This window comes from Triturus cristatus, chromosome 9 (genome assembly GCF_964204655.1).
Source record: "Triturus cristatus chromosome 9, aTriCri1.1, whole genome shotgun sequence".
Lineage (NCBI taxonomy): Eukaryota > Metazoa > Chordata > Amphibia > Caudata > Salamandridae > Triturus > Triturus cristatus.
In genome coordinates this window covers 363,773,422-363,793,492 of record NC_140592.1, presented here as the reverse complement: position 1 = coordinate 363,793,492, position 20,071 = coordinate 363,773,422, and the positions used below count along the sequence as shown (strand labels likewise).

The 20,071-nt window shown below is 43.4% G+C and overlaps 1 protein-coding gene across 1 annotated transcript in view; it reads right to left on the bottom strand.

The window, feature by feature from the left end:
• Positions 1 to 20,071, bottom strand: part of CACNA2D2 (calcium voltage-gated channel auxiliary subunit alpha2delta 2) — a 1,194,468-nt gene that overhangs the window by 286,040 nt on the left and 888,357 nt on the right. The window contains exons 12-14 of the mRNA XM_085627677.1: positions 11,935 to 12,013; positions 11,264 to 11,313; positions 1,355 to 1,444 (exon numbers count right to left, since the gene is read on the bottom strand). Coding sequence (XP_085483803.1) covers positions 1,355 to 1,444; positions 11,264 to 11,313; positions 11,935 to 12,013 — 219 coding nt within the window. The remainder of the gene's footprint in view (positions 1 to 1,354; positions 1,445 to 11,263; positions 11,314 to 11,934; positions 12,014 to 20,071) is intronic.

Sequence of the window (20,071 nt, the reverse complement as noted above, 5' to 3'; positions counted from 1 at the left end):
ATTGCCATGAACTTGGCTTCCACTCGTGTATGAACAGGCTCGTCACCGTTGATAAGGAGGTATTTAACAATTCCTTCCTGTGTGTATGTAGGTCCTACTTACCTGTAAGCACCGATCACCCATTTGCACCTAGCAGCCCTCATCTTTGTGCACCTCATTTGTTTACATACACCTATCTCACCTGTGTACAAGTAGTCCCCCACTCACTTCTAGGAAACTTTATGTATGACTTTTCATACGAGGGTACAAAGATTCCTTTACCGTGTTTACACCAATCCTTCTCTCATCTGTATTTACTGATTACCCGTGCACTTATGTGTAGCCAGACCCGCACCTTTTTGTATGTAGACTCCTCTTGCCTTCGTCACTCTGCCACATTACCCATTTCACATTTTTAAGACAAGCACACCGGTACTATGTAACACATCCGGCAGAATTATAGTCCTAACACACACACAGCCAGACACACATGAAAACACACACACACACATCTAGATGCTAATTCCTCAGCCACAACCAGGTATATAGGTTGAGGCACACATTTGCAGGATTCAGAGCAAGACACACTTTCCAAACCATCACACATTTATTACACATTTGGTTATAGATGCATTCCTAAGGAGGCACAGCCAAACATACACACAGGACACACAAAAACCAGCATATTCCTAATACGCACATGTTCTTAACATACACAACCAGACAGACGCTACCCATACTCACAATATATTGTGCGCACACACACATACACACACACACCCTTCACATAAAACACGCAGAGCATATAGAGCCGTAAATCAAGCTGCCCCAACACAGAAAGGCACAGGTGTGCTTGCAATCTATGGCTCAATGCTGATTTTAATTTGCCAATAAGCCATAAACACACGATGATGTGATGTTCCTAAGAAGGGAGATGTTGGGTGAAAGAGAAAAGGTGAATCTAGAAAGAAAAATTGTAGAGAGAAAGAAGTGTGAAGGCACAAGAAAGGGAAAAAGAAAAGAGAAAGAAGAGAAGAGAAGAGAAAAAGCAAAAAGGAGAAAGTAGTCAGGGAAAGAAAATGTATAGGTCAGAACAAAGAAGAGAGGTAAAAAGAGGAGAGGGCAAAGGGCAGCTACACGTCTGAATATATGAAGGCCTGTCTCATCCGAACGTAGGATGAGATTCTATCTTAGATTCGATTAAAGAAAAAGGATGACTATATCAAGTGAGGATAAAATGCATGAAAAGACGTGACCTTCACCAGATGATAGCAAAGGCTCCTACCCTTGATAAGTGTCTCCTTCTTAAACATATGAGGAAAGTGAATGGTCGACTGAGGAGGAAAAAATATGCCACCATCTGATTCAGCCTTACCAGGGCATCCTGGTACACGTTGGTCCACTGAACCTGTTTTGCTTGGTTGCCCGCCAGGACCATGGGACGACCCAAAACATCCAGGTATTCCTGGAAGAAATATAAAGAAACCACAATCAGACAGGTGCACTTACCACTTCTTTGCTGCCTTATTTGACCTTTCAGTATTAAAACAATATTCCATCTCTACATCATGTCTATTAGAAATCTAGGCATCCTGATTAAACACAGCAAGTAGAAGTGATTTCGATTATGATATCGGGGCAAAGATTTAGGAGCAACACTTAAATATGATTCTAAAATGATGAGGTTCATCTCATTAGGTGGACATTGGAATGTCTCCTTCTCGAAACAAATGCAATCACTGCATAAAGAGAACATTGTTTTATGGTGAATCCGATACGCTTTTTCAAAAGCTGTCTTCTGTTATAGCTATTTGAGAGGCAAATAAAAGAATGGTGGAGAGGAAACTAGTATTTTGGGACAATACATAACTATGAGATACATTTTAGGGGACTTACCTTGGGTGATTCATTTTTTCCTCTATGCTTTTAATTGGTTTTGCATAAACATTGATTAATAACATTGCTTTAAACCTAGGTTAGTGCCATATTTTCTTTTGAAGGGTTTTCTACAGCCTGCCCTTCTTTTCTAGGGGAGACCCTGCAATCCCTCTTTTTTTCCATTCTTGGCTTGGTCTCACCTATTGTGGATAATACCAATACTTAGAGTTGGTTTTTGGCCAGCCCACTGCTTATCTTTGGTTGGCTTTCTTGAAAATCTAATTTGTTCACTTTATATTCAAAGGATTTTCATCTCTATGGGAGTGCATGTGTTTTCTTGCTCTCTGCCTTGCGCGCTACTTCCCCTCCATGTTCTGCTTTGCTTTTTTTCTTACATTCTTTCAAAAACTCTCCACCTCATACTGACTTCAGAACAGCAGTGTAGGCCTTAGTCCTCATTTACTTCCACAAGACATCAACCAATCAATCAATCAGGGTATTTTTAAAGCGTGCTAGTCACCCAGGAGGGTCTCAAGGCGCTGTGGGGGTGGGGGTTTGAGCAACTCCGTGGTCACCCAAAGAGCCAGGTCTAGAGATCCTTTCTGAATAGCTGCAGTGTCAGGCTTCGTATGATGCAGAGGGGGGAGTTTGTTCCAGGTCCTGCAAGCAATGCAGGATCTGCTACCCGCTCTGGCCCTGAGGATACAGAGGAACGTGGCTAGAGCTAGGTTGGCAGAGCGGAGCTTTCTCTTGGGGGCATGGAAGGAGATTCTTTAGTTGAGGTATGGGGATCCGGTGTTATGGAGGGCTTTGTAGGCGTTCGTGAGCAATTTGAAGGTTATTCTTTTTTCGACGGTGAGCCAGTGGAGGTCGCTGAAGTGTTTGGTGATGTGGTCATGTCGTGGGATGTCAAGGACGAGTCCGGCTGTGGCATTCTGGACGGTCTAGAGTTTTCAGCGCAGTGTTTTGTTGATTCCAGCATAGAGCGCGCTTCCGTAGTCCAGTCTGCTGGTGAGGAGTGTGTGGGTGACGGTCTTCCTGGAGTCGGGGGGGATCCATTTGAAGGTCTTGCGGAGTATGCAGAGGGTGTGGAAGCATGTGGAGGATATGGCGTTGATTTGGCGATTTATGGTGAGTGAAGAGTTGAGTATGATGCTGAGGTTACAAGTGTGTTCCATAGGGGTGGGTGGGTTTCTGAGGGCGGGGGGCCACCAGGTGTTGTCCCATGTGAAGGGGGTGGATCCGAGGATGAGGACTTCTGTTTTCTCCGAGTTGAGCTTCAGGCAGCAGCTGCGCATCCAGGAATGCGACGTCCTTCATCTCTTCTCGGAAACTGTGCCTGATGATGTCGGGTTCCTTGGTGAGGGAGAGGATGAGTTGGGTGTCGTCAGTGTAAGAGACTATGTTGAGTCCATGTTTTCTGACGATGGTTGCGAGGGGGGCCATGTAGACGTTGAACAGCGTGGGGCTGAGGGGAGATCCTTGGGGTACTCCGCATCTGATCTCAGTTGGTCTGGAGAGGAAGGGCAGGAGTCTTATACTTTGTGTTCTGCCTGAGAGGAAAGTTTGAAGCCAGCCTAAGGCAGATCCTTGGATGCTGGCATCGTGGAGTCTAGAAGCTGGTGTGCGGTGGGAGACAGTGTCAAAGGATGCTGAGAGGTCTAGGAGGATGAGCGCTACAGTGTGGCCTTGGTCGAGGAGGGTGCGGATGTCATCAGTGACGGTTATGACGGCGGTCTCGGTACTGTGGCTGCTGTGGAATCCAGACTGCGAGGAATTGAGGATGTTGTTGGTTTCTAAGAAGTGCGCTAGCTGGGTATTGACGGCTTTCTCGATGACCTTGGCGGGGAAGGGGATAAGAGAGATGGACCTAAAGTTCTTGAGGTCTGCCGGGTCTGCGGAGGGCTTCTTGAGGGGTTTGAGTCCAGCGTGTTTCCAGTTGTCGAGGAATGTGGCTGTCTTGAGGGAGCAGTTGATCCTTCATCGCAGTTAGGGTGTTTTGGCGGTGGCATTCCTGTGGAAGATGTTTGGTGGGCAGGGGTCAGTGGGTGCTCGGGAGTGGATGTTTTTCATAGTCTGTGCGATGTCTTCTGTGGTGAGAGGGGTCCAGGTGAGGAGAGTCGGCTGGATGGCGTCACTGGCAGGAGGTGTTGGGTGGGTGCTGTGGTCTTGGTCATTGAAGTTGTTGTACAGCGTCTTGATCTTGTGGTGGAAGAAGGAGTTGAGTTTGTTGCAGTGGTCTTGGGAGGGAGGAACGTCGGTAGTTTCGCTGTTTGGTCTGGTGAATTCTTGTATGATGGCAAAGAGTTCCTTAGAGTTGTGGGCCTTGAAGAGGATTCTGTCTTGGATGAATTTTCTCTTAGTTGATTTGATGAGTTGGTGCGTGCCGTGGTTGCGGCCTTGTGAGCAGAGTGTGCTTCTGGGGTTTTGCTGTTTCTCCAAGTTTTCTCCAGTCATCGGCAGGAGTGCTTGGATTCTCGGAGGTCTGTGACGAACCAGGTGGCTTTCGCGTTGTGTCTTTTGGTGGAGTTCTGGAGGGGGGCAAGAGTGTTGGTGCAGTTGGCGATCCATTGGTGAAGGTTGTTTGCTGCTGTATTGGCGTCTGTCGTGATAGGGGGAGGCGTGCAGCTGAGGGAGGGGGTGAGGTGTCCTTCAGTGAGTTTGTTTAAGTTTCTGCGTGGGAGGCATGGTGTGGGCTTCGGTTCGGTGGGTTTTGAGAAGGAGAAATGGATGCAGTGGTGGTACGTCCAGAGCCGGTCCGTGGTGTGACTGAAGCAAATGTTGTTTCCTCTGGCAAAGATGGGGTCGAGAGTGTGTCCTGCAATGTGAGTGGGGGTGGAGACGAGTTGCTTCAGTCCGATGTTGGTGAGGTTCTCTAGGAGGGTGGTGGTGTTGGGGTTGCTGAGGTTGTCTAGATGGAAGTACAGGTCCCTGAGCAGTATGTAGTCCGTGGAGATGAGGGCGTGGGGAGCGTGTAGTCTGCGATGGCGTTGGTGAACAGGGAGTGGGGTACGGGTGGTCTGTAGGCAAGTGTTCCACGGAGCATCGTTCTGGGATTGGGGTGGATCTGGAAGGGGATGTGTTCCATGGGGGGGCGAGGCCTCCCGAATTGCGCTGTGACAGCCCTCTAAGTCATTCTCGATATAGCAACTTGCCTTATCAAAGGTGCAACAAAATCAGACAATTTTAGCTCTTTCAAAAATAACTGTTCATCCTTAAAGGTAGAATTTACTTTAAAATGGCTCACATTGTCTGTAAAGTGCAACACCCTGGCTACCCCAGCAATAGGAAAAGCAGTTTACACACCCCAAAAAGTGAGAGAAACACTCACCACTGCTAAGTCCTGATAGGTTGAAATTAACTCCTATAAAGAACCCCAAATCTGATCCGTAAGTAGCTAGCATTTTGAAACGTTTTTTTAGCAAATTTCTCCTAGCCAACTAAACATTGCAGATATCACTCTGGCTCTATGTGCCTACATTTATTAAATACCATTGCAGGCACAAAATAGTATCATTTGCCCATATAAAGTGCCAAGATGTATAGAGGTAAATGAATAACATCAGTACAATTGTTACATTGCAAAAGTTTGCAAGTTTCAAGACAAGTAGGTGCAAAATGAGCATGCCACACCAGTATTGGAAAAACATAAAGACATGGCTCTTTCCAAAAAAGAACTAATGTGGTCTTGGGCCTCGGAAGCTGTAGGAGAATCAGGGTGATCCTTTGTATTTTGGTTTTCTTTCCGGTATAGGACAGAGTCAAGATACCTTTCAGGTGAACGATGAGCCGTATAAGTGTATGTTATTATAGTATTGTGGCTCAACAGGACATGTATTACTGTTTTGGAGCTGCACTTGCCACCTCAAAGTATTCATTGGTTACCATGTGTACAGAGCAGGTGGCAGCTATTCTCACTATGAAAGTTCTTGATAGCAAACAGCTTCTCTTGACTTGATAGGAGAAAAGAATTATCCGCCCTCTTCCTGCCATCAGTTAAACCAAGGACTTGGTCAGTGGAGAACTTAAGTTGTCACTGCAAATGTTAAGGTCCTACGAGTCGTAAAAATGCTCCTGTGAGATTTCTGTATAAAAGCATATGGTTAATAGGTTTTTACTGGATCCTTGTTAAGTTCATACCTCTGATGTGTACACCTGATTAACCCTTAAACCTCTTTGGTGCCTACAGAAATAGGGCGGTAAAATTCCTTTGTATGTTTTATAATGTAACAAAGAATCAGCTCTCTTGGCCTCTTCATTCGAATCCTCAGTTAAGGAATCCTACCTTCCAGCGGGAAGGCAGTCAAAAGCTATGGACGCGCATGCACATACAACATCTCTGAGCCTGTAGGATTTTACAAAGCTCGTTAAACAAAGCTCACGGTAATCAAGATTTCTTTTGAGCTGTGACATTAGCCATATTAATTGTTGGACTACTGCGTACAAGCACCCCAGAAAGAGATGTGGGTTTCACCTGGAACAAATAGTATTTAGAACACTGGAATGTTGGGAGCTCCAGTGGAGTGCTCCAGGTTTCTAATGGCCGGTAGAAGCCCGGAGCATCAACATTCCAATGTTTAACAAAAGGCCTCACGGAGCACAAGGGGATTTCACCCCCAACACCCCCCGCCTCCATGAGGCCTTTGTTTTACAAATTAGAACATTCTGCCCTCTAGGAGCTGAATGTTCTGAAGCCTTAAAACCCACTGCCTTTTTAAAGGCCCTCCACTTCGGGCTTTTAACGCTGGAGCAGGCCTTTAATGGCCGGTAGAGCATGCTACTGTGGGCTCTAAGCCTATATGAGAACCCAAGGCAAATGATTTTTACAAATCCACTTAAATGAAGAACTAGGTATTCTGGTATCTTTTTTTGAACCCACATGATATTTCTTCAGAAGAAAGCTACATTTGTTCTGTTTGTGCTTTTCTCTACAATTCTTGACATAACAGACTGAGTATCTATATCTATCCCTCTCTTTTCATTGACTACTATGAAAACAGGGCATGGTGTATTGTTTCCTGCTTCCTGCTTTGGCACTATTGCAAATCTTCTCTACTGCAGAGAACCTTTGTGCATATTCTTAGAGAGATAAATCAGCACTGATGGTGCTGAATACAGATGGGCTTTGTAAGCACTCCATTAGGTTTCCTGCCCGCTTTTGACTAACCAGTGGCAAACAGTTGTTAAGACTCAATGGAGTGGAGTAAATATATCCATCCATCCTGAGCATACTATGTTGGTGTCCTTCCTCAGGGACTTTCAACTGAAGCTGGTTAATTTCCCATATCTATCCTAACTTAATTCATGATCCCAAAGGTAACAAATTGAACCATAGAGGGAGCAAATTACCTAGTGACCATGTAAGCTGCAATCAGGTTGCCCAAGCATTTTGGGTGCCACACAAAGACGTTTAAGGAGGCAGGAGGCAGGGAAGAGAATTAAAATATGAAAATAATGGATGGAATAAAGTTTGGCACAGGATCATGCTCGAGTCTCGCAGTGAGCCCTTCTGCTATTATGGGAATGTTGTCTAAAAACAATATAGCATGTGTTACAAATATTTGCAGTGGGTATGACGGAAGAAAAATGTTGAGCTGGATCAATCATGAAAGAATTCAGCTGTGAGAGGGCAGTAAATATGCAAATGTTCATTTTTGCTTCTAAGATAGCTTTTTACTTCTTGAGGTCTATGATGCTTTATCCATTTTGCTACTACCCACTCAATTCCTTCTTTATTTTTTAAAGGCTTGAATTGCCACAAGGAGCATCATGTGATGACAAAAAAAATCCATGAGGGGAGTAGCAGATGAAAAAAGACTGTGGGCAATTTAGATGCATCCATTCTTTTTCAGATGGGTTAAACTCAGCAGAATGTCACTGAAGTCAATACACTGACAAGATAATTTAAATATTGGAATACTAAAGCTTTTGCTTTATTCATGCTTTTTGAGGACCAAAGTTGAAAGAGGATCAAGTAGCGGATTTCACCAAATGATTGACCATCTTAAATTCAGAAATCCTAGCATATTTGGCATGAACAACGCCTATTTTATGGGCATGAGAGTACGTGAACCATAAGAATTCTATATCGAACTTGGCAACATGGAATTTGAAGGAAAGATAATTGATCCAGAAAATTAGAGCTCCTAGAATTGGAAGTGCCTTAAACTTAAGCACTACATACCCAATTTAAACGGATGATTTATGAATGGCCCTGGAATTTCTTGTAGGGCTTCGGTACTAATGAGCAACCAGTACCGTTTTAACAGTGAGAGGCAGCAAAATGGGCACACAATTGCATTGAGTTTTTATATATAATGAGCCCACCTATTAAAAAGGGCTCATCTCTTTAAATATTACTTTAGATCTGCCTCTATGTACCCATGTAGTCGCGTGGCAGAGAACCAACGCAATGAAGTATCAAGCATGGTGCCACAAGCCATGGAATATCCAGGCAGAGCAGCAATAAACTGTGAATTTACTGGCTGTGCTTTATGAGTGAAGTAGGACTGGGCGATTGGGTGTAGACTATTATGTCTTCATGTCCCACAAATTCTACAGAGTGGAGGATAGTCATCATGCGCATCTATCAGAGGTTGGTTGTCGAGTCACCGAGTAGGTCGAATCTTATTTGACCAGTGTGGAGAAAGGACTACATGCATAGGCATCTGGGCGAAGTAGTCCCATGGAAGCATAGTATCTGGTGGCATCTTCAGCATAAGATACACCAGGAACAGGCAGAGGGAAAGCAAAGACCCTTTTAGAAGTGTCTGCACAGGAACTGAAAGGGATGAAAGCCAGGTGTCAGGTAGCCAGGAAGACAATGTCTCTCTCACCACAGATTCTAGCTGCCTTGCTTTATCACACAGTATATCCCGCTATGTTCCCTTATTATCGCCTTAACAATTTGACAAATAACTCATCGTGCCGCACTGATTTCTTCGCTTTTCTTTCCAGTCCCATCGCTTTTGTCCTTGCCCTCTTTCATTCCCCCCGTACAGCCTTTTAACTCCAGAGGCTGAAGAAAACCCCTTAATTTGAGCGTACAGCCATTAGCTGCCCGTTTCCTGGGTGCTAATAGCTTATCGCTGGCCCTCCATCTTCAGCTGCCTGATTTAATAGTTTGATGGATTCTTTGCTATTTCCAGTTTCTATCCACGCTGCTTGGAAACCTCACCAAGGAACAAGCTTGCTCTTAGCACACATAAGAATACATCATCAGACCAAGCCAGCAGGGGGGATGTGACTGCTCCAGCAGCAGGTCTGCAGAAAAAAACACAAGAGGGACAAAAGAGCAAACCTCCACACAGCACCAGGGAAGCCAATTAGCGGTAGTCAGGCGTAGCTGTTGCTAATGCTGCCATTGGTAGCCTAGGTTTCACCGGTCAGGAAGGCGGATGCAGGAGCACATTGTAGGACTTAAGGAACCCTGTCAACTATCTAGCATTTCAATTTATTGACCAGCCCTGAATTCCAAGTAGCAAATATCATTCTGTTGAGGAGGTAAAGGTGGGGCAAGGGTTCAACCATCTGCTGCCAACTGCCCGCTACTTAATATTTGGATAAGTCAACATCTAAGCACACCACTACCTTATGCACGAGACAGTCTTACAGCACAACATACAAAGTGCACAATCTCTCTGATAGTACATTCGATATTTTCTCAAACAGATAATCACCTTCGAGAACAGCCCCTCTGATATAGCCCTAGAGCCCACTGTAGTGGGTTCTACCGACCATTGAAGGACTGCTCCAGTGTTAAAGGAGCGGGCCTTTAATGGCAGGTAGAGTCCGCTATGGCAGGCTCTAAGGCTATTAGAACATTCTGCACCTAGAGGGCAGAATGTTCTAATTAGTAAAAACAAACACCTCTCAGAGCCCAAAGAGGTATAAATTGCCTTGGGTTCTATGAGGCCTTTGTTCACAGCAACAACTGTGAACTAACATTGGAATGTTGGAGCTCCAGGCTTCTATCACGCCATTGCTGTCAATAGATCTCCCAACATTCCAGTGTTCTAATATTAGATCAAGCACATTCTCAGAAAGCACAACTTGAAATCTGACAAAACGAGAATGTGAATCATACAAAATGCATAAACCAAGGGCACCACAATTTATATTTCAAGCCCACTTGCTTAAGTGTAAGAACACCAAAAGTCCAAGCACTTGCCAAAGAGCCAGGCCTAATAGATAACAGGTGTCAAGATGCCTAACAAGGGCTATCAATAACAGAGAGGTGTTCATAAAACTAATATTTGGGAACCAACCATATAGGCACCTTAATGGAGACAGTGACTGCTGCAGTGCAAGGCCAGCAGGTGTTTAACGACCAATAAGCAACGCATCTAACCCTCCTCCTGTGGCCGCCCTACCACTCAAGATAGGTGGTGGCCGCCACTGGCCCGTGCACAGTGCCGGCCAGGACGTGATGCGTAACTGTGTGCAACCATGCACAGGCATTTCAAACTAACCAGTCCCAGATCCGGTCAATGTAATGTGCTCAGAGGGGGCCCCCTGGAGCCTAGGTGCCTCTCCACACAACGGGAGCTAATGTTACACCACTGTACTCTACTTGGTAAATACCTTACCTCGGGTATCAGTATTTACCAGGTGCAGTAAATACCATCTCTTATTCTGAAATGGAATCAGGACTATGAAGATATTGTGGCTGAGTAAATTCCTCAAGTGCATGTTTATCTGAAATAGCACTTTCCATAGTAATTAAACGATTTCCCATTGCTGCTCAACACTAAACGCCCTTAATGACAAAGAATAGCTCTGTATGTTTTAAAAAAGGCCCTGAGATAGATTCCAGGGGTTTGACTGTTTGGAGAAAAAAAAATACACATACAAAACGTTTAGGATAAAAATGCATTTAAAGTATTCTGAAAAGATTCTCTCTACCTACAACAAATTAAACGGTCGATTCAATTGTTAAATTTATTGTGTGTGGAGACGTTTTGAGTCAAAAGACTATTCTATCTAGATGAAGCACATTTTCGTAATGGTAAAGGCCAATGAGAAAGTCGCCTATTTAGTAGCAAGCAAGAGAGTGTACGATTGAGATATATCTGCATCTCTAAATCAGAGTAAATAATTAGAATAGATGTATGAAGGAACCACGCATGCCATTACCACACACATGCCATTACCACACAATGCCTTTACTAAACAAATCATTACCATGCATATGCCTTTACCACACTTACCTTTACAATGAAAATGTAAGTATATATCAGGTAAGAAATGGGCTGGTGCAAGGTGCCTCTTGACGAGAGCCCCGCCACTTATTTTTTAGAAAAATTAACCACTGATCATTTCCAATGCACTAACCCACCCCACCTCCAAAATCCAACACTGATTATTAAAGTGAGCATCATAGCACAGAGATGATGCGTTAACTCACCTGTGTGTTAATTCGTATAGCTCCAATAGACGGAATCTCAAAGTAATAACCTAGAAAAATGGTATGACATGTTAGTTCAGTAAAGAGCCCTCCTGCCATTCAAGCCCAGCCAATGCAATCTCACTTTATCTGTGTGATCAATTTTCTAGCACAACCTCCCTCTGATGGATACCACTCACAAGAGATTGTATTACCTACAGCAGTGCCCTCTCCTATGCCAATACTCTTACCAATAACCAAAAGCACCCTCCAACACACAGGCGCTTGCAACCACCTTGCTACCTTACCTTCGCTAGCCCATGCCAACTTGCTCCTTTACCTTTGCTACCACATGCCACCTTGCTCCCTTACCTTTGCAAGCACATGCCACCTTGCTCCCTTACCTTTGCAAGCACATGCCACCTTGCTCCCTTACCTTTGCTAGCACATGCCACCTTGCTCCCTTACCTTTGCTAGCACATGCAACCTTGCTCCCTTACCTTTGCTAGCACATGCCACCTTGCTCCTATAACTTTGCTAGCACATGCCACCTTGCTCCCTTACCTTTGCTAGCACATGCCACCTTTCTCCCTTACCTTTGCTAGCACATGCCACCTTGCTCCTTTAACTTTGCTAGCACATGCCACCTTGCTCCCTTACCTTTGCTAGCACATGCCAGCTTTCTCCCTTACCTTTGTTAGCACATGCCATCCACTGCAAAGGGGTCACGTCATAATTATGCTGTCCAACAGAGAAAGTGAAGACACGAACCTACAGACCAGAAAGGGAAATGTTACTAAAATACAACGCCTGTCCTAAAAGAGGTACTGAGGATAAGGAGTAGAAGAAACATTGATGGATAAACAAAACAGTAAACTAGAGAAGAAAGTCTTCCCTTACAGATATTTCAAATATTACTTCTTCAAGAGCTTCTATTTTTAAAAAACATCTGTTCAAACCAGGCTGTAGCTCTACCTAATCCTTAACGTTATTGCAAAATTTAAAATCTGATGGAGTGGAAAATCATGTTTACCAATTGTGTCAAGAGAAACCGAACATGTGACTTTGAGAGAAAAATAAATAAACGCGCGTCAAATATACGTCATCGAAAAAATGACGAAAACAAAGAATTTTAGTTAGTGCATCGTAAAAGCATGCAGAAAACGTGTAGTATAGGCAATATCAGTTGTATAAGTAACATAGGTTGTGATTTACTAAAGAAAATGGACTATATTTTATATAGATATAGTTGTTTAGAGCATACAGATGATCTTCTTTTCTCGCACATGTACAGAGGCAATTTGAATAGAGTTAGCCATTTGGAAGGTTTGAGCATTCTTTGATGGTAAGAGTTTATAGTGTTCTTTAAATGGTATACCTGCAAGGGGTCTCTAAAAGGCCATATGAAATTTTCATTAGGCCGGTGCGTTCTTGCATAATCTGGAGAATTTAGCATTACGCTTTTTATGCAAAATACCTGAAATAAAGCATTATGCCACTTGACATAATTATGCTAAATTCTTGACAACATTTTTGTGGGGGACTGTGGGAACAACGTGAATGACCAGAACATGATCGGCTCTTGTTTACAGCACTTGTATTTTTTGTGCTATTTATTTCTTGCTAAACTATAGCGCTAAGCTCTGGTTTAGCATTTTGAATAATTTCGCATAATTTTGCATAATTATGCAACAGCAACTTACATATATTTTGCATACCTCTAATCTCTAGCTGGTGTAGCTCCAAGGTCTGAGCAAGACAGGTTTTTCATTTTGGTTCTTTGCATCCTATAATATTGGTGCTGGACCCCAACATAAGAGGTCCATTAAAGCAGCCTGCCAGTCAAATGAATGTGCTGCATATTGAAGTTAAAGATGCTGTCAAGACGTGATGGCACAGTGTAAGAAATCGGTTCATTGGCTGAGAGGGATGGAGGCCCCACTCAGGCAACAACCACAATCCATATCTGGGTTTACCTCAAAAGTCACAATATTACTCTGTGCTTAACCTTCTGGTAGCTTGGCACAAAAGCAGTCACGCTTAACTCTGAGGCAATGAGTAAAGTATTTATGCAGCACACATACATTAATAAAGTAAAAACACAAATCAAGAAAAATCCTAAACCAATTTACAAAATATAGAGTACATATTAATAAAGAAAATGAAAACAGAAGTACAAAAATCCAATCAGTAGAGGTGGTATATTAAATTAAAACAATTTCAGTAAAAATAGTGACTAAAAGCACTCGCGATCATCTGGTCATGCTACACTGGGAGACAGTGCTAGATTGGGAGAAAGCCACCAGTTCAGTCCGACTGCGATAGGGTGCGGTCGCATATACGGACCAAGTAAGCCTGCTGAAGAGTTACCGTCTGAGGCAGGCACGAAGAGTTCCGTTCGAGGTAGAAGAGGCCCTGAGGAGACGGAAGATTGTTGTGGAAGGTCATCGCTGTAGCGCAGAGCTGACCTGGCATCACAGACAGACATCGCTATAGCACGAAAAACCACTCAGGCATTGTGCATATTTAAAGGTGGAGTTTTGCGAAGTATAGGTCTTGTGATGCTGGTCGCCACTTACTATCATTGTTGGTGAAGAGCAGATCTCATGGCATTTTCCTTTGGCGATCATTGCAGACAGCAGAGTCTTTGCGCAAACAGGTCTGTTTGTTATTGCAAGAAGTCCAAACTACAAGATTTTCATCTTTTCTTGTAGAGGAGTACACCCTGCTGCCAGCCAAGGGCCTGAAGAGGCACCTCTTAGGGGATCAGGGACACATTCCTGGAGAGGTCAGCAGCTGAAGGTCCACACAGGATCAGTTCAGCAGGCCAGCAGAGGCCTCTGGAGCGTTGTGTGTCCCTGCAGCTCAAACAGGTCAGCCAACTGACAATTGGAGTCACTCTGGGTTAGCCTGGGAGGAAGGTACGCAGGTATAGTCTTCCTTCTCAGACAGAAAGGCTGTCCTTAAACAGCAGGGCACAATGGCAGCCTTCTTCTTCAACTTCCACAGGCCCAGGAGTGTTCTGAAGAGAGACTTTAAAGGTCCAGTATTTATACCTGGTTTCAGCCATTGAGTGGGGGGGGACTCCCTGTCCCAACCCCATATCTGGTTCTGGAAGGTTCTCCCTCTTCCCCTCTCAAGGCCTCAAATTCTCCAGGGTGACAAAAGGCAGGTAGGCTGTGTGTCAGATTCCTTTGTGTAGGTGTGTGTGAGGAAGAGTTCATTAAAGTGGAAGTGGGGCTCGGTGCAGCTCCTCCCCAGTCACCCAGCCAGAATGGTCTATCCTGTCCACCCAATGCCCCCATTGTATTACTGTCTAGAGAAAAATCACAAATCCCAACAGCAGAGCCACTCCTAGTCATGTGACCAAGGACACTGGCAGAAGGCCCAAATGGCTGTGACAAGAAAATTGCAACTTTCTAAAAGTGGTATTGTCAGTATCCGACATTACCATTAATGAGGATTTAAAATCACCCTTCATTTGAGACTAAACAGCATATCTCTATATGCTCCTAATCAAAAGTTAACACTTATCAAATGTAATAAAGTAACCCGGTGTTAGTCAATGGAAGAGATAGGCCTTACAACAGTGAAAAACGACTTTAGGTGTTTTTCAGTTTTAGGACATGGGAAACTTAAGCACACATGTCCTACTTTTTAAATAATGCACCCTGCCCGATGAGCCTCTAGGCCCTACCTCAGCATTGACTTATATCTATTAAAAATGAAGGCTTAGGCCTGGCAAAAGGTTTATGTTGCCAGGTCGAAATGGTAGTTTAGAACTGCACTCCAGGCTGCAGTGGCAGGCCTGAGACATGTTTTAAAAAGCTGGTTTAGTGGTGGCACAATGAGCAATGCACCCTACTAGTAGCATCTAATTTACAGGGCCTGGGTTCACGTAGTATCATATACTAGGGACTTACAACTAAATTAAATGTCCCATTAAGGTGCAGGCACATTTGACCATGCTTGAGGGAGACAGCACAAGCACTGGTTAGTAGTGGTAAAGTGGCACAGAGTACAAAAAGTCATCAAAATGCAGGTTCAGTAATAGAAAGGGAGTGAAGGCAAAACATTTGGGGTGACCCTGCAGAGAGTGCCAGGTCCAACAAACAGCGCTGCTGAGAGTCAACTGAGAGCGGCTATTAGCCTTTCAGCACATACGTAATGTAGGCTTGAACACGTACACTGAATACAAATCTAAATGCCGCATTTTATTGACTATGCAATCTGCTAATCACATTCTGTGGTAGTACATGATATATTAAGTTACAGTGATGTAATTTTCCAGCTAAAGTAGGTTTAAGCACAGTCAGCAGATCTGAACAGGGAAGTAAGTGCTTTAACCATGTCAGGAATATATTAAAAAATAATTAATAGCAACTGCATTAATCTGTGACATTAGAGAAAGGCATATACAAAAAAAGATTGTGCGCTCTGTACTCCAAGGAACTTGCATGCAAAGCGGATGAATCCTTGTAAATCATTCCTTCTTTAAAAACCATTCAATTAATTATTTCTCCCTTAACATTAAAATGAACAGAAAGACCAGTATAAGTGAATTCCAGTTGAGATGACCTCTTCGCCACACAATTTTTGTTTGACGGGTGGCTACACCATGGTCATGTTCTTACAGTCATGATAAAGACTTCAGGTATTTGCTATTAAAAAGGGTAGAAACATGGACTATATGTTGGTTTAGACAGAAGTCTCTGTCCACATATGGGTCATGGGCTCAATGATCAATCAGCTGCATATCTCATCAATAAGATGGTTTGTAATTGCACCGCTTTTTGCACCATATTGTATCATTCATCTATTCACCAGTGTCAATGTCATTTGTTAATACAGCTGAACATGGTGCTTTCACCTAATATGTGCACAGGACCTTGTAGGATTTCTCTTACCTTGCCTGGTAATGGATTTTTTTTGCAACATAATTACATAATTTGCATCATGTGCTGCATGACATTTATTTTTCTTCTTGTCTCTCCATTGATCTACAGTTAACATAAATGATTAATATTCTATGTTGTATTAGTCTTAGACGCTGCATGACTGCAGACTGCTAACTCTCAAACCATTGTTTTTTATGAAAGTGAGAAGTGGTCATTAAACGTGATATATAGATTCTTGATTTCCTTGCCCATGTTCAGAGAAGTGCTGTTGACAGTAAATAGTTGTGACATTTCCTTTGGAAGGTGGGTGACAACATGGTAATTTAATTGCATTTATATAGTAATTCTGGAAGGTAAATCCAGGAAGATGCCCAGTGTCTATATGGTCATCAGGCAAAAACAGTGGTCATGGCAGCTGAGTTGCAACTACACATCGGCACAGCATATTATGCAAACATGAGCATCAGCAACATTAAAAGAGATTTTTACATATAGATGTTTCTGAATGTCACATATCCAACAAAGAGATGAGAAATATCCCTGGATACTGTTGGGCTGCTAATGCCCCTTTCGATGAATTAGATTTGCACTATCTTTTTCTGGCTGTATTGTGGGTGTTGATAAGAGTAAGAAGAGCAAAACATATTATCATGACATGAGGGCACCATGCTTGCTCCATACTTGGTTGAGACAGAGTGGTCAATGGTGTTAAATGCAGAAGATGTCACGTAATACAAGTGCCAGCTCATAGGCCTTTACTGGAGTCAGAAAGGGGGATAAGGGGTATACGTATGTGGAGCATCATAATCATGCATAGTCAGCACTCGAACACATTCTGTGTGATTAAATGTTACTAGGAAAAGGTGGGGTATTGCATACTTAAAGAACTCCACGTGAACATTAATGAGACCTATAACTGTGTGCATAGAAACATGACTAATAAAGTTCTTTGTAACATTTACATGATATTTTAGGAGAAGTTAATGTTTAGACATGTCTCCTGAAGTAAATAAAACAGAATGTGTATGTGTAGATTAGTGTTTAAACATTTATACGTGTAACAAGAAATTATGTTCAGATTACTGTATTTGAAACTACATTTTCGTAATTCTTTTCAATGTATTCATGGCTTAAGAAGTTGCATTTGCTATATGTGTAGAAATGTGCATGTATTTGTAACCCTGTGTACTGTTAAATTGACATAAGTTTGGGCCTCGAGAAACGTTTCAGTATAAGCTCACGTTTAAAATCAAACATGTCATTTGTATTTAGTATTTTTGTTTCCACTGCAGGTGCGGACAAAGCCTTATTAAGTAGAAAAGAAGGTTTTTTTTTTTTAGTTAGGGAGGAAGGTATGAGAAGATGGATCTTGGCAAGAATCGCGGTAATGAGCAAGGAGGGGAGTTATCACGGAGGAGGAGAATAATGGCCAAGGACAAATGAAGTAGCAACTTATCGATCTGGGAAAGGTGGGGTCAGCAACCGATTTGTGCTGGAATCATGGAAAGTTACTGGAGGAGCATGTAACTTACCTTGACTGCAACTAATGTATTATGCTGTAATATAGAGAGGCTCAGAGAGACATTTTAGGACTTCATCCAGGACAGACCTCTGGTTCTGTCTCCGCTATGAGTGATTTCATGCTACTTGCCCCTTGGTTGCAGTTTCATCTACTGAAGACTATGACAGCTGACACCTTTCTAATTTCACTTTTGGGGTGCATTTGCTCATTATTCCAATAAAAGAGTGTTCAACCCATGACAGTAAGGAGTATCCATGAGAGATTATCAGCAAAACAACTGACAAGGTAAATACCTTCCACATAGATTCATTTTAAGCATATGTATGGCATTTAGGTACCATGAAATCAGACACAATTTTGCTGTCATGGGCCTACAGTGGACACCATGATCTAAAGGGCATCTAAATTAAGACCTTCATTACAACTTATCTGGAGTGAAGGTCTACTTAGCACAACTATAAGGGGTCCAGTGTTTCTGCACACAGTTTTTCTAAAAGCGTGAGCATCAAACACAATTTTACTGGACGGAAAATTATGGCAAGGTTGATTGCATCAGGAGAGGGCTATAGTGCAGCTGGGACCTATTTTCTCATCCCCATACGAACTCCCCAGCACATGACACCCAGCCAAGGCAAGGGAGCAGGCAACATCTTTCATTTCTTTCCCCACCCTACCTACTCCCATCCCTCCCCTATTTGGCCCTCCAAAGTAAATCTACATATATTTAACATATGCCAACAGCAGGTTAAATTGGAAAAATCCGGTGTGCCTATTAAACCGACAAAATAGAGCAAGCGGAAAACTCCTCTAAAGAGCTGTTTTCTATCTTCAAATCTCTGTCTTCATTGGATAGAACAGTGGCCCCGTCTCCAGCTCTCCAGAGTCTTGCAACCAGATCGCTGACCCATTTGCTACGAAAGTAGCTAAAATCTATGATTCCTTCCCAGTTGATGTCCGCAATGGCACTCTTTCCAACCCAGCTAGGAACTCCCCATTTGAGGGTAATACCCTCTTGGAGTTCTCATCTCTGATGCTGGACGATCTTAAAGATGTGGCTTTAAGTATTAAATCTGGCTACCCAATGGACACAGCATCGCCTAAAGTCATAAGGGAAGGTCTTGATGTGTCCTACCCTGTGTGCAGCAACTTCTAAAGCTATCCCTTAATCTGTTGTGAGGTCCCGCGAAATTGGAAACAGGCTATCGTTCTCCCATTAAAGAAAAAAAGTCAGCCGATCCAGGCTTACTGGATAATCTACGCCCCATTTCGCTCTTGCCATATTTCTCTAAAATAGCAGAGAAAGTGGTGAGTTCTCAAATGGTCGCCCACATCAACCGGAACAACGTATTTCACCCTTCGCAGTCAGGCTTTAGAGCCTCATATTTGACCGAGTCAGCGTTGCTTCTTGGAACTGAGATCTGCGTAGGTCCATGGATGAGGGTCAGACTGCAGCGTTGGCCTTTCTTGGCCTTAGCGCAGCCTTTGACACGGTTTCCCACGACCTGCTCCTTCAAAGACTCGGGTCGTGTGGGATAGAAGGACTAGCCCTAAAATGGATGACTTTCTTTCTTCACGAGCACAGCTTTCAATTTGTGTAGCGCCCATATATTTCGGAAAGCTTCCCACTCTCACAAGGGGTCACATAGGGATCAATTCTGAGCCCAACTCTTTTTAATCTCTATACTGGACACTTGGCAGGGATTGTTGAAAGACATAGTGTCACACAACTGATCGTCACCTTATCCCATAACTCGGAGGAAGCAGCTAACCAGTTTTCTTCCTGTTTAAGTGACCTTGCCACCTGGATGACTTGTAACTGTCTTAAATTGAATGGCAGCAAGACCAAGGTGCTGATCGGGGAGAGGACCCCCTCCATCTGGTCCTCAGCAGGGTGGCCCCAGACTCCGGGCCCCACTCCTATTCTGAAGAAGGAAACTAAAAGTCTTGGACGTCTGGTTGACCTACAAACTCTCCTTTGAGACACATATTGAGAAGGTCACGGAGTAATGCTTTGGAATCCTTAAAATGCTGAGAAACACCTTGGATATTCTCCCTTTATCGGCTAGAAAAACCTTGGTTCATGCCCTTGTAACATCCCGGCTGGATTATGGTAATATTTTGTACCTTAGAGCTGCAAATAAATGCGTCTACAAGCTGCAGCGCAACCAGAATGCGGCTGCACGGTTGGTCCTCAATCTTCCTAGAAGAACTTCTTCTACAAAAGCCTTAGACACTTTATATTGGCTACCAGTTGGAAAAAGAATACTCTTTAAAGTCCTATGCTATTGTCATCGGAGCTTACAGGATAAAGGCCCCAGCTATCTCCATCATCCTCTCATTCCTTATCATCCATCCCGCCATCTTAGACCAACCAGAGCCCATCTGGTCAATGTTCCTAAAGTCCAAAGA